General features: G+C 38.1%; 2 protein-coding genes across 6 annotated transcripts in view; one reads left to right on the top strand and one right to left on the bottom strand.

Annotated features, from left to right (window-relative positions):
* Nucleotides 1-12,541, bottom strand: part of LOC118739217 (long-chain-fatty-acid--CoA ligase 5-like) — a 431,825-nt gene that overhangs the window by 302,946 nt on the left and 116,338 nt on the right. The gene's annotated exons all lie outside the window — the stretch shown is intronic.
* Nucleotides 1-12,541, top strand: part of LOC118739222 (beta-1-syntrophin-like) — a 183,249-nt gene that overhangs the window by 68,129 nt on the left and 102,579 nt on the right. For 2 of the 5 annotated variants that reach the window (XM_036470418.1, XM_036470416.1), the window contains exons 2-4: nt 4,438-5,014; nt 5,210-5,435; nt 5,525-5,759. In XM_036470418.1, coding sequence (XP_036326311.1) covers nt 4,758-5,014; nt 5,210-5,435; nt 5,525-5,759 — 718 coding nt within the window. In that variant the 5' untranslated portion in view covers nt 4,438-4,757. Of the gene's footprint in view, nt 1-4,434; nt 5,015-5,209; nt 5,436-5,524; nt 5,760-12,541 lie in introns of all 5 variants that reach the window. The other 3 variants (XM_036470417.1, XM_036470415.1, XM_036470419.1) reach the window with 2 other exon arrangements.

Genomic DNA, 12,541 nt, shown 5'->3' with positions numbered 1-12,541 from the left:
TTAGAAATTTGTGGTGATCAAAACTTAGGGTTGCGAGTTTTAAAAACACACCTGTGGGCTTTTTGATGATCTAAATGGATTTCTGAGAATTTCGAATTGCTTTCTATCGACTTCACTTACCGGGAGTTTTAGTTTCGCTGCGCAAGAATCCTTTCAGAGCTTCCAAATGGTCTCCATGACACAAATCTTTTATCTCAGTGGTTTCAGCTCTGAACCTGATAAAAATGTTACGTTCGGAAATTCAAAATAACTTTAACAAATTATTATTCGCATATCAAAAATTAAATCAGAGAGAAAAAAATTCCGCTACCTAGTCTTTGCTGACCATTTGAAGAATCCCCAAATAAATCGAACTTTTATAATTAAATTTGCACTAATTCGAGCGTAAAGCAAAATCATTTTTGTATATTATATTAATGCTTTATCAAAGCCAAAACAATCCACAAGCAACAAATTTCTATTAGACCCATTCAAAGGAGTCCTCCCTACAGAGAATCCAGTAGCTTGACATATTTGATTTTTATTTTCGTCAACGATGCTAGGACTTGTGCGATTTTCAGCTCAAAATAACATTACAAAAACAATATGCTGTGAAGATGACAGCCAAGGCAAATGGAAATTTCAGACTGACGTAACTGGAAGTCGTGCTGCTAACGAGTAGACATTTGTAAAATGAAATTTTAGCAAATATGTAAAAGATTACAAGTACATCGTATTTCCATATATACATACATACATACATGTGCATACGTATAAACATATCATTTGTATACATACATACATACGTAGTAGATACATATGTATATAATTCCATACGTATGATGCCAAGGTTTTATTTTCATCAAAGCAAAACAAGAATTTCCCAAGCCACTGACGTTACGAGCAATTTGCCATCATCGCCAAGGGAGAGTTTAGAATGAAATGGAGTTTGGCTTGATTTGTTGCCGCATACATATGTATGTATGTACATACATACATCTCTATATATACGTCTTTATGTATTCATAAACATCATCAAACTTTCGGAGAAAAATTTTAGTCTGTGGCAATTTATTTTGGTGCTTTGCATTTAAGATAACTTTCCATGACATTTCGACGAAAGCAAAATTAATTCGACACAATTAGAGTTGGTTGACTCGCATGTCAGGCAAATAACGTAGTTAGAGTTTATTCATAAATATTTATGAAAGTTTGCGAAACTACATAGTCTATGTTTGAAAGCTTTCAATTCCGAGCTCGCTTACTACTACATTGCAGCTCAACTAACTGTGTAGTTCATCTTCTATTTTCTCCCACTTTAGAAAATGATATTTTAAATATATTAATCTCCTATACAGTCGGAATGTATGTACTGATGGACAGCGAGCTGTCTTAACTTCATAGCTTAACGCCTTGATTACTGCACAGGAGAGTTTGTCTGACAGTGCTGAGTTAGTACAAAGTTAGGATAGTTCATCGGCAAGGATCCAGTTGAGGTGAAGTGTTCGGGGACCATCGAATTGTTCGCAGTATGAGCTTTAAAAAAAAAACTCAAAATATATTTACCAGATATAAATACATAGATTTGTATTTAGTTAGTACAATCTATGCCACAAAGAGAAATCATAGAAGACTCTTTAAGTATCCAGACGCTACTCGCGCACAAAATCAGAACTCAATACTGATTCCTGCCGTCTTCCAGTCTAGTAATTCTAAGTATGTATTTTGCAATCTGCCTTATCCTGAGTTTCGAAAAAAAAATCAACCGAAAATTTGACATCCGCCCATAGTAAGTACATGGAAACCAAAAGTGCAAAGTGAACCGGTTCGGGGAAAATCAAACTCATGATAAAGCTGAATATGCCAATAGCGCCTTCTTTATGTCACATCAGCTGTTGGCACTGCCGGCCGCCTTATGGTATTTGATTTGTCTTAGATCTCCTGCACCTTCTACAAATTATATACTTTTTGCCTTATCTTGATACGCGTTTTGCATTTTGTTGATACGCGGCTTTATACTTTAAACGGCGATATGCTGCCTATTCCCACGCCACTTACTCAGCTCTGAACAATTGCCATCTTATCCCCCACTCACGTCTCCATTTCTAATGCAACAAATTAAAAGTAGAAAATGGGAGAGCAGAAAACAAAAAGAAACAGGAATTCCCATTTGACAACATAAGTGTATAGTGTGGTATTTTCCAATAATGTAGTTGCTTTTGTTGCTTCTTTGGCCGGCTGGTGTGCTGTTGTCTGTCTGCATCCAATTGGTTTGCATTGTTGCTGTTGTTGTCAGCGACGCAATCAAAGTGAGTGTGCGAAGCAATGTTGCCGTTTTGGTTACTTTTAACCAATTTTGGTTATTTTTTTCTTGCCTGTGAATTTGTTAAGGTCTTTCTCGTGTCGGTTATTTTTTAATATTTACTGTAGTTTTTAATTGGCATAGGCCAGCTACACCTGTCGAGGTTGAGGAGAGTAGCAGCAGTAGTGGCAGCCCCAGCAGTGAAATCAAGTAAGAATATTTGGAATAAATGTATTAATATTACTTACATATGTACATATGTATTTTTTTTATAATATTCAGAATACATAATATATGTAAATGGTCGGCTAAAGACTATTTCAAGTGAATACATACTTAGACAGTACATATATAAATATCTCGTATATGCGGAATCCAATAACACTTCATGTATGTACAATAAAAAAGGCATTTGGTTATTATTTTTCCATTACTGCTTACTTTATTAATTTAAGTTAAGATTAATAATAATAATCTTACAGCAAGTAGGTTCAGTGAAAATACCATTCCACAGTTTTGAAAAAATCGGTTTTTTGTGCTTTTGTAAAATTTATTTACCATCGTATACGCCGTACTACGTTTGACGTATACGAGGTATTTCGCGCTGAGCGACGATATAGTTCAATAAGCCCAATTTCTAATGGTTTAATCTTAATCTTAAAATATATACAATATGGTTGTTCACGCTGATTTGTGATGACCTGAATCTAATAAAAAAACTGGTTATTTTTCCTTACATTTGGTAACTTTTTCGTCTAATCTTGTTAAAAAAAGATATTTGAGCGGCGGCAACACTGGTGCGAAGTGTTTGCGTTGAAATGCACTGTGGCGTTCAAGCAGTGGCTCGCACACACACACATCAGCAGACACGCATACACATGTACGGCGTAACACATTCACTCGATTTCCGGTCAGTTAACCGGATGGCTATTGCTGTCACTGTATTTGTGCGCGCTTAGTGCAGCCACATTTTATTGACAGCTGGCGCGCTGTGCTTTTAATTTCATTTTATTGCATTTTGTTTTCACTTCTAGTTTTTCTTTATTGCATTCTTTACTGGCGTCCCACCTCGACTGCTCCTCGGAGCCACTGTCTGTTGTGTATCTGACAACTAGTTCGTGATTTTCTATATGTTTGTGTCACCTAAAGCACACAGCTTGTTTGTAAATTTTGTTTTTGTGCTGTGTGGTGCTGCGGTTGTTCTGGCCGGTTGTTTTTTGTGTTTCATTCGCCCATTTACAACCACACCTCCACCTGGATTTATCAATTGTGTGCGATCTCTCTTTGGTCTGCCTTGCAATCTGTGTGTAGAAAGACAGAGAGAGGATACATTTAATTACTTGCTCTTTCAGTTGACTGAATTTTGGCCACTGCTTTCGTTGGATTGATTTTTTGGAGAGATTTTTTTAGTAGCAAAAAATGTACACAATTTGGGGAAATTCAATTTTTTAGTTGTAGAGGATAAAGTAGGGAGAAAACTCAATTGACTGGTAGTATCTTTGTCCGGTGGATCAAAAAAGTATTCTATGTTAAAAATAAGCGTTACGGATGGTCCAAACTTTTTTTTGTAGAAGCGGAATTGTTAGAAACTGAATTTCATTTCTGAAACCTCGCATATCAACGCAGGGCCAGTAAAAGTAGCAAACTTCTTATTTAACAAAAGTTTAGATTTCTAGACTCCTAACTAGGATGATTGACTCGGTTTTTCAAAATCGGTTTTTTGTGAAATCTTGATTTTTCGAATATCGAATAAACCGGTTTTTTTTATCGGACAAAACGGTTTTTTCATTTCATACAACTCTTGACCACTCAACAAAAGTTTCAACAAATGTGTTAAAATTATATCCTAGGTTAATTGGGAAGAACAATACATCATTTTGGATTCCAATAAATTATGGTTTATCTTTGTTAATAGTTTTATTGTAATCTTTGGTCATCAACATAAACATTTTCACTGTATGAAAACTATGTAAAATAAAACCGGTTTATGCGGTTTGTTATTAATTTCCAAATCGGTAACCGTTTTTTTACAAATTTGGAATTTTTCGAATAAATAGAAAATCGGTTTTGGAAAAAACCGAATAACCGAACACACTATTCCTAACTAAACTTAAACCCTAAATTTAAATCATTTTCTCTTCTTCTCATTTCAGCAGTTTTATGTGCCCATAGTAAACAATTTGCCCATCACTGAGCACTCGCCGTAAAACATATCAGACAGCTCATTCAAATAATCAAATATTAGATCCTTTACCGATTTTGCCGAGGCTATTTGTACGCCGAGTACGCCGCTGAGTCTTGTCAGCTCATTCCACTTTGAGACACAGTCACCCATCCGAACGCGACTGCTGTATTCGCGTCACCATCATCGCCATCCACAGCATCATTCACAACGTTCGCATACCTCCCACCGTCACCGAGTAAGCGATACTGATAGCCACACATTGACGGCTGTGCTGCCGCGGCGTGCGACGCCATGGTGGAGTCCTCAGCTATCGGCCGGCCTCTGACTGGATGTGTGAATGCACAGCAGCCGGCAACAGCTGCCATCACCGCCGCACAACATTCACCATCCGGCATGCGTTGCGGCACGCTGGAGACGCGCGTGCGGGGCGCCTGGTATCGGGTGCTGGTGACGCTCGAAACCGACTTTCTGGCAATTAGTTTGGACGAGTCTTGCGATGCGGCGGCAATCAGTGTGGATCAATCGACCACACTGAACGGCACTTTGGGGTAAGTACGAGTACATAGATGTGCAATAATAAAAAAAAAAAAATATCCTATTTACATACATAAGTATATTAATATACGAAATGTATGCACTAAAGTTTATTAACATTTGAAAATATCGCAACCACTGCGCGCATTTTGTAATAAAGTGAATTTCTAATTGCATTGTTGTTTATTGTTATCGTTGCACTTTTGCAGCAGCAACCACAGCGGTCATAATGGCTCCATACCTTCATCGGCCTCCATGCAGGGCATGGGCGGCGTTAGTGGCATGGGCGCGGGTAGCGGTGGTGGCGGCAGCGGCACTGATGCAGACTGCACAGATAACGGTGGCGGCGGTGACCACTTGCTGAACAATAATACCATGGACAATGGACTGGATATGTGCGATGTACCTGATCATGTGGCAAATCAAAAGAGACATGTAAGTGCGTGTGTGTCTGTGCGAGCGCTGATATCGTAACATGCGACTGACATGACTCTATCATTCATTTTTGCTTATTTTGCTGGCAGGTACGCATCATTAAATCGGACAACAACGGTCTCGGCATTTCCATTAAGGGCGGTCGCGAAAATCGTATGCCTATACTGATATCGAAAATATTTCGCGGTATGGCAGCGGATCAGGCAAAGGGGCTGTACGTGGGCGATGCCATTTTGTCGGTTAATGGTGAAGAGTTGCGCGAAGCGACTCACGACGAGGCGGTGCGTGCACTGAAACGAGCCGGACGTGTTGTGGATTTGGAAGGTGAGCGAAAAGATAATTTTTTACTACTAGATCTATATGTATGTCTCAAAATGGGGTAACAAGTGATTTTAAAGTGACTTAACTGGCCGGAGTACATCAACAAGATTCCGTTTTTCATTTGACATATGATTAAATCTCCAATTTAGTTAGCACTTTTGGGAAAACTAATGCCTGCTTTCTTCAAAGATTTCGTCCGTGGCCAAGTTGGCCAGCTGCTACTATGGCTCACACAATGTAAAGCTAAGTAATTACCGCTCTTATACATACAGTGACTCAAAGTGCACATGTTAATTTTTTGTTTAATATTCACAATGTTTTTCAAGCTAAAATAAATTTGTTATTTTTTTATAAAAAAAACTAGTAAGGGCAGTCGTTGTCCTGCTACACACCGATACATAGGCAGGTTACATGTATCGTAGATACTATGGTTCTTCACAGCATCACAGCAGGTTCTTTTTACACAAACCAAATTCATTAGAAAAAATTACCGGACACCGAGTTAGCGAATACGGAGCTCTTGTTTTTTACGTTTCATTTGATATCGAAATTTACAAAAGGTTATTATTATTGTTCACTACGTTTGAATAAAAAACGATCCCTGGTTACGGTTCAAACATCAGCCAGGGGAATGGATAGCATTTGTTGCTGTTGATGTGCGGATGTTTATACATATGTATAAATACATAATACATTATTTTGTTGCTATCCTACCTATTTCTCCCCAACATAAACATAAATATGAAGCGTAGCGTAGCCGCGAATAATATTGGAAAACTCCCGCTTCGGATATGGGCAGTTTGTAGTTAACGTAAACGAACATACCGACACGGGATTTTTAAGAACGTCGCGAGAAACATAGAAAAAATTTCGATGGAAAAAAATGTAAATATTTTCTCGGGTTCGAAAGTATTCTATCTTTTAAGTTGGAACCAACAATACACACCTACAACATTTCATTGAATTCGGTTAAGCGGCTTCGGAGATTAGCGTAAACGAACACAGTGACACGGGATTTTTATATATTAAGATTACAGTTTGTGCTAATTAAATCTTTAATAAAAATCATAATTTTACCGTTCAAATTGATTTCCGTTTTACCGGTCAAATTTAGCCGTCATATTATGATTCTCATTTTTCCGATCAAGAATAATCGTTATTTTTGGAATCTAAATTCTTTGATAAATTTATTTATTTATTAACTTCACTATCTATATGAAAAGGAATAACTCAAAAAAAAAATATATGTTGCTGATAGGTGGCACAGGAGTCGGGATATTTGGAAAAATTCTATTGATGATCCGATTTGGTTCACATTTACAACAACAAATTTTGCACTTATGTGGCGCGTGAGCCTATTTAATTAAAAAATCGGCACCAATGCTCCGATTTGGGTTATATTCAGAATACATATACATATGCGTATGACCTACTTAAATCTATTGAAAACCCAAATCATGCCTAGCGACACCAATAAGAGAGGAGGCTTACCTAAAGAATTGAAAATATTTGAAGGAGCTAAAATAATGCTAAGTTCCAATATTGATGTATCCAAAGAACTTGCAAATGGCGCAATAGGAATCATCGCTGAAATTATCTAAATTTTAGACGAGATCAAATGTATGCAGAAGATATGCAACCAATACGTGTAAACATTGGAAATGAAGGCATACATGTAATACAGCCAAAGTCATCACAGCTTCCAGCAAAGTTGAAGAATTGAAAGAATTAGGCAGAATCAGAAATATACTGACATAATAATATTGGTTGCAAAATTTTAAAATACTAAAAAGTAGGAAATAAAAATAATTTTCGATGGGATGTCTGTCAAAGAAACTGTAATTAACTTTACAGTCGACTTTATTTTGAATATGAGTATGGACCAATTACTTTAATCATAAAAAGTTAAATTAAAACAAGTTAGGGAACTTCGTATTCTTCTTAAATAGAGTCGCTATATCTGTAACTTATTTTATACTTTTTAGTTTTTGTGTTTTTTGTAATTTTATGGCGTTTTTGTTTCAATAAAAGCGTGTTTTTAGTTTTTTAAACTATATTTTTTTTCATTTTTATTTCTAAATGATAACATAAATTAAAGTTTTCAACTTTATAAAAAATTTAGACAAATATTAATATTTAGAATATTTTTGGATAAACAGTTTTATAGCCTACAAAATAACACTGCACATACATATGTATGTATCTATAAACATACATATGTACACACATATAGAAATAAATGTGCCGGTGTAGGCATATAGTTAGTACATTCCTGCCGATGTATTTGGCTCGTAATTTTAGCTTGAATTTTCAATCACTTGTGCTTGTTTGTGCATTCGAAACAGGTTTATTGCGTCATTTCAAGTTGCAGCAGTTGCCTGATTGGTGCTTGGTGTGCGCCTCCATCTCCACTCGCTCCCTTCCCACATAAAATCTGCTTATAGCGGCATGAACAGCAACAAATTGCGTACTTTGAGTACTCTACAGCAGGGGTTCCCAAACTTTTTTCACCGCGGCGCCCTTGTTGTGCTAAAAAAAATTTCGCTTCACCTTCCTTTAGCTTTAATGTGAGGACTTAAATTGTTTTGATGATTTCATTATTTCCTTTATGTTTATTGGGAGCTTTGGACCCTGAAATCATTTGACGCTGAAAGCTTGCTGGTGTATTTGTTTTTAACCGACTTCACAAAAAGGAGAAGGTTATCAATTCGTCGGAATATTTTTTTATAATTTTTTTTATGTATGTTACCGCATAACTTTGGACCACGTTCACCGATTACTATAATTCTTTTTTTTTTTTTTTTAAGGAAAGGTGTTACCTCACAGGTGGTCCCATTTTAATTTGGTTTAAATCCGATCGCTGTGGTGTAGTGGTAAGCAGTGCGCGCTTTCACACATCAGCACCTGGGTTCAAGCCCTGGTCAAAGCAACATCCCAAAAAATATAGAAAACGGTTTTTTCTTAACAGCGGTCGTCCCTCGGCAGGCAATGGCAAACCTCCGAGTGTATTTCTGCCATGAAAAAACAGCTTCTCATAAAAATACAATCGCCGTTCGGAGTCGGCGTAAAACTGTGGCGCACGCCACAAGTCGGAGGAGAAGCTCGGCCAAACACTAACATATGTGTAAGCGCCAATCTATTATTATTATTATTAATCCGATCATTGAATCATGAAGAGATTAACGACAATCTTAAATTTTTATATGGGAATTGAAGTCGATTTTGTTTTTTGCTTAAAAATTACTTGTTTATGTAAGCATTTGTTGATAATTTAGTCTCACATAGAAATCTAAAAGTAAAAGTCACTAGTGTTTTTGATACAATCTTGCCAACACATACACTTGCATACACTTGCATCCAGAACTTTCTTGGCTCACTTCGTAGTATTTAATATTCAAAGTGCTACCTTCACTGATGCCCAGAAGGTTTTCAAAAGCTTAATTTGTCATCTCAGTAGGTTTACTTTTCGGGTCACATGAAAACGGGTTTATTACCCAGCTGTAGACATTCTCAGAGTCAATGTTGGGAAAATATTCGACAATGGTTTTTTCTAAACCTTCCAAGTTAACACTGGTAATGCTCGTTAACGCTAAGAAAATAACTTTTACAGCCAATTTCACGAAAGCAATTTAAGTGAAAAATTATTTTAATTTTTTTTAATATTATATGGAAATTGACAGAAAATAAAAAATCATTCTTCATTTAAATTGTTGGTGAAACCGGCTGTTATCAATTTTCTTAGCGTTAACTTTGAAGTTACATATGTACGTTTTTCTGATTAACTTTGTTTATTTATGGGGTTTTCATGCAAATTTTTAGAAATTCTAAAATATACATGTACAGCGTCATCCAATACGGGTTTTAAATCTAGTGACGGCATCTCCCTAGTCGCCAGGGAATACCGACGGATCATACAGTGACTTCTCGTGGCGTTTACTGCCTCTTGCGTCATCCTAGACATCGCTCCTTTCGTTTTTCCAACCACTGCAAATATCCGCACACTTGCTCCATTTCAAACCATTTTTCTATACAAATTTGTCGATAGCTTTAAGAATTTCGACGCTAGTGGTGTAAGTCTCAAGAACTTCGCTCATCAAAAGTTCTTCTTCGATTTGCATTGCGAATGGGTACCTCACTAACATGAGAAGAACATTAAGTCCCACTACGTCGGTACTTTCATCAAGTGGCAAACTAAAAAATTCACAAGTTTTCAATCTTTTTATAGGTTCGTTCTCTACTGCCTCTAAAATCGTGTTGATTTGCTCTTTCGCAATGTGATTGTGAAGTTCCAAAGAATAAGTAACACATACAAGTGCGCTTGTTACGAGAACAGCCCAGCCAGCAAAAAATTTGAAAATTAATCGGAAAACGGAAAGAAAAGTGGATGAAACGCGGACTAGGTCTACAAAAGTACCGAAAATGGTTGTGAAAAGGGTACGTTTTCGGCTATTTTTCTGAAAATTTTCTGATTAAATTTTTCGTTGATAAAACGTACTGGGGAACTACGCTTAAAAGCGAAAGCGACAAGCGGCTTGAGAAACCAAGCGAAATATCCCTTTACTGCAAGCCATTTGTGTTGTGTATGTGGTTTGACGAGCCGCTGAAAGTAATTTTAATAAAAATCATTTTTTTTTTGATTTTCTGACCGCCATGTTGAAGTTTGATCAAACCGCTTGCGTTGTGTATGGAAAGTGTAAAGAATTTGCGGCACCCACATTGGGAAAGGCTGCTCTACAGCACTGTGTGACCCATCATCGCCACTATCCAGCGGCAGAAATCATCGACGTAACTGTGGCTGTGCTGAGTTTAACATCCGTTCCCCGGCGTTTTATTACGTTCGATGGTGCTTGAGTCCAATTCATTCATTCAATGTTGTCAACGGCGTTTGAGTGTTGACATTTACTGCCGTTACGCTAAGTTGCCCGCTGCCAACCTCCACCACCAAAAAGCTGCTGTGTTCAATGTTGCGCCATAGCTTCCGACACTTGTTTCGTCCGTTGCGCCTTCATGGCGCGTAACATTTTCAATAAATTGCACCAACAGCGCTGCAGCATTAATATGTAAAACACGCTGTGGGTGTTGGTGACTTGCCAAGGCAATGGCGGTGGCAGTGCGCTGCCTGTGAGTTTGTGGAGCGCAATCATAGTGCCATACGTGCGCACTTGAATTTAGACGAACTGGTCTTTTAATTAAATTTTTGCTCTTTTACATGGACTCTACGAGTGTGGCGCTGACAGTAGAGAGCGCGGCGCAGGTTTCAATAGGAGCGGCGGCGGCAAATTTGGCCTTAAAACGCCATTTCGCCTCAGAAGCAGCAGAGGCAGCAACAAAATGCGGGCACTTGCGTGACAAAAGTTGCGTCTGTGGCAAAAACACTGGTTGTTAGCTGCCAAACAGTCTGGAGGCTAAGCGTTGCTTGGCAGCAATCAGCAAACTAAGTCAGCGTATCTTTCGCCTTTCCCACGCAGTGCGCTTGTGAGTGTGGCATCGACAAAGCTTGCAATAGACACACTGCTGTCGCACTGCCACTGCTGTTGCTTCTATTTCCGCAACTCCTAAACGCGCTGTTGCTACTCCTACACTCTCGGTCGAGGCTTTCAGTCTTCCGTCGCCGCCGCCATCACCAACGTTTGTTTGCCAGCGGTTCGTGCGCAATTATGGCGATATTTGATGGCAGCAACTTTTCAATGACAAGCAAAGTATGCAACCACCACTAACTGCCTCATGCGGCGCACTTTGTTGAAATTCATTTGCCAGTCACACACACACACACACACAGGACTCATGGCACATACTCGTAGAACATTCCCTGCAGGGAAACCGCGGACTAGTGAATCAAATTTCTAGTTCCGTACTAGGTCTTTATCGCCGAAAAGGAACTAGTCCCATAGGAACTAGATCCCCATCAGTCTAACTAATTTTTTCAGTTTTTTTCACTACAAATCTATATCTAAAGTGACGAATTTAGAAATGGTTCGGAACTATAGAAAAAGGGATGCAGAACGAACTAGATCCTATTTGTCGAATTTAGAACTATTTCGGAACTATCGAATAAGGGATGCAGCGGGGGGCTTGTTTACTTTACATAGACATGTGTTCGGCGGCTTTTTCGTTCAAATACGCTTCTATTCTGTGCTTCGCAGATGCTATTTCATAGTTTGGTTATACAAAACAAAGCTTTGTGTTAACATATTAACATCTTGGGGTCGTATGGAATCTAACCAATAACAGCGAGCACCTCTGCAAAGTCAGCTACAGCAAGGTATGTAAACGTACATTTCAACAAATTTAATTTCAAATTGAAAAAACGTTTCTTTGAAAATAATGTAAAATCGCACACGGAAGAACCGAAAAGATTGAAAAATCATGCTACATTTAAAAAGTAGGTTTTAAACAGATTAATTTATTATTTATTTTATGGTGGGAGAGCTCTCAAACAATATAGAAACCAATTTTTCGATTCAATTTGTTGAAAAGTGATGAATATCTAAATCCCGGGCCTAGTCCCGGGATCCCGAGATTGTGATAACGACATCCCGAAAATCCGGGGATCGTAAAAAGCGAAAAAAATAACATCACTAGTGGATATACATACATATGCAAGCACGGTTGCAGTGCGAAGCATACGCGCTTGCGTGTGTGTCTCTGCGTACGTGCGGCAGGATGTGGCTTAGCTGTATGGCTTAGCGCACACTGACATTAGGCAGTATGCATGTGTGGGTGCATAGTTCGTTTCCTGTCGTTCATTAAGCTTTAAAGTAGAGCTGAGCAGCACAGTTCAACAA

Source organism: Rhagoletis pomonella, unplaced genomic scaffold (assembly GCF_013731165.1).
Source record: "Rhagoletis pomonella isolate Grant_MI unplaced genomic scaffold, Rhpom_1.0 Rhpom_scaffold_00005, whole genome shotgun sequence".
NCBI lineage: Eukaryota > Metazoa > Arthropoda > Insecta > Diptera > Tephritidae > Rhagoletis > Rhagoletis pomonella.
Note: the sequence above shows the minus strand (reverse complement) of the source record. Positions and strands in the feature narration are given on the sequence as shown.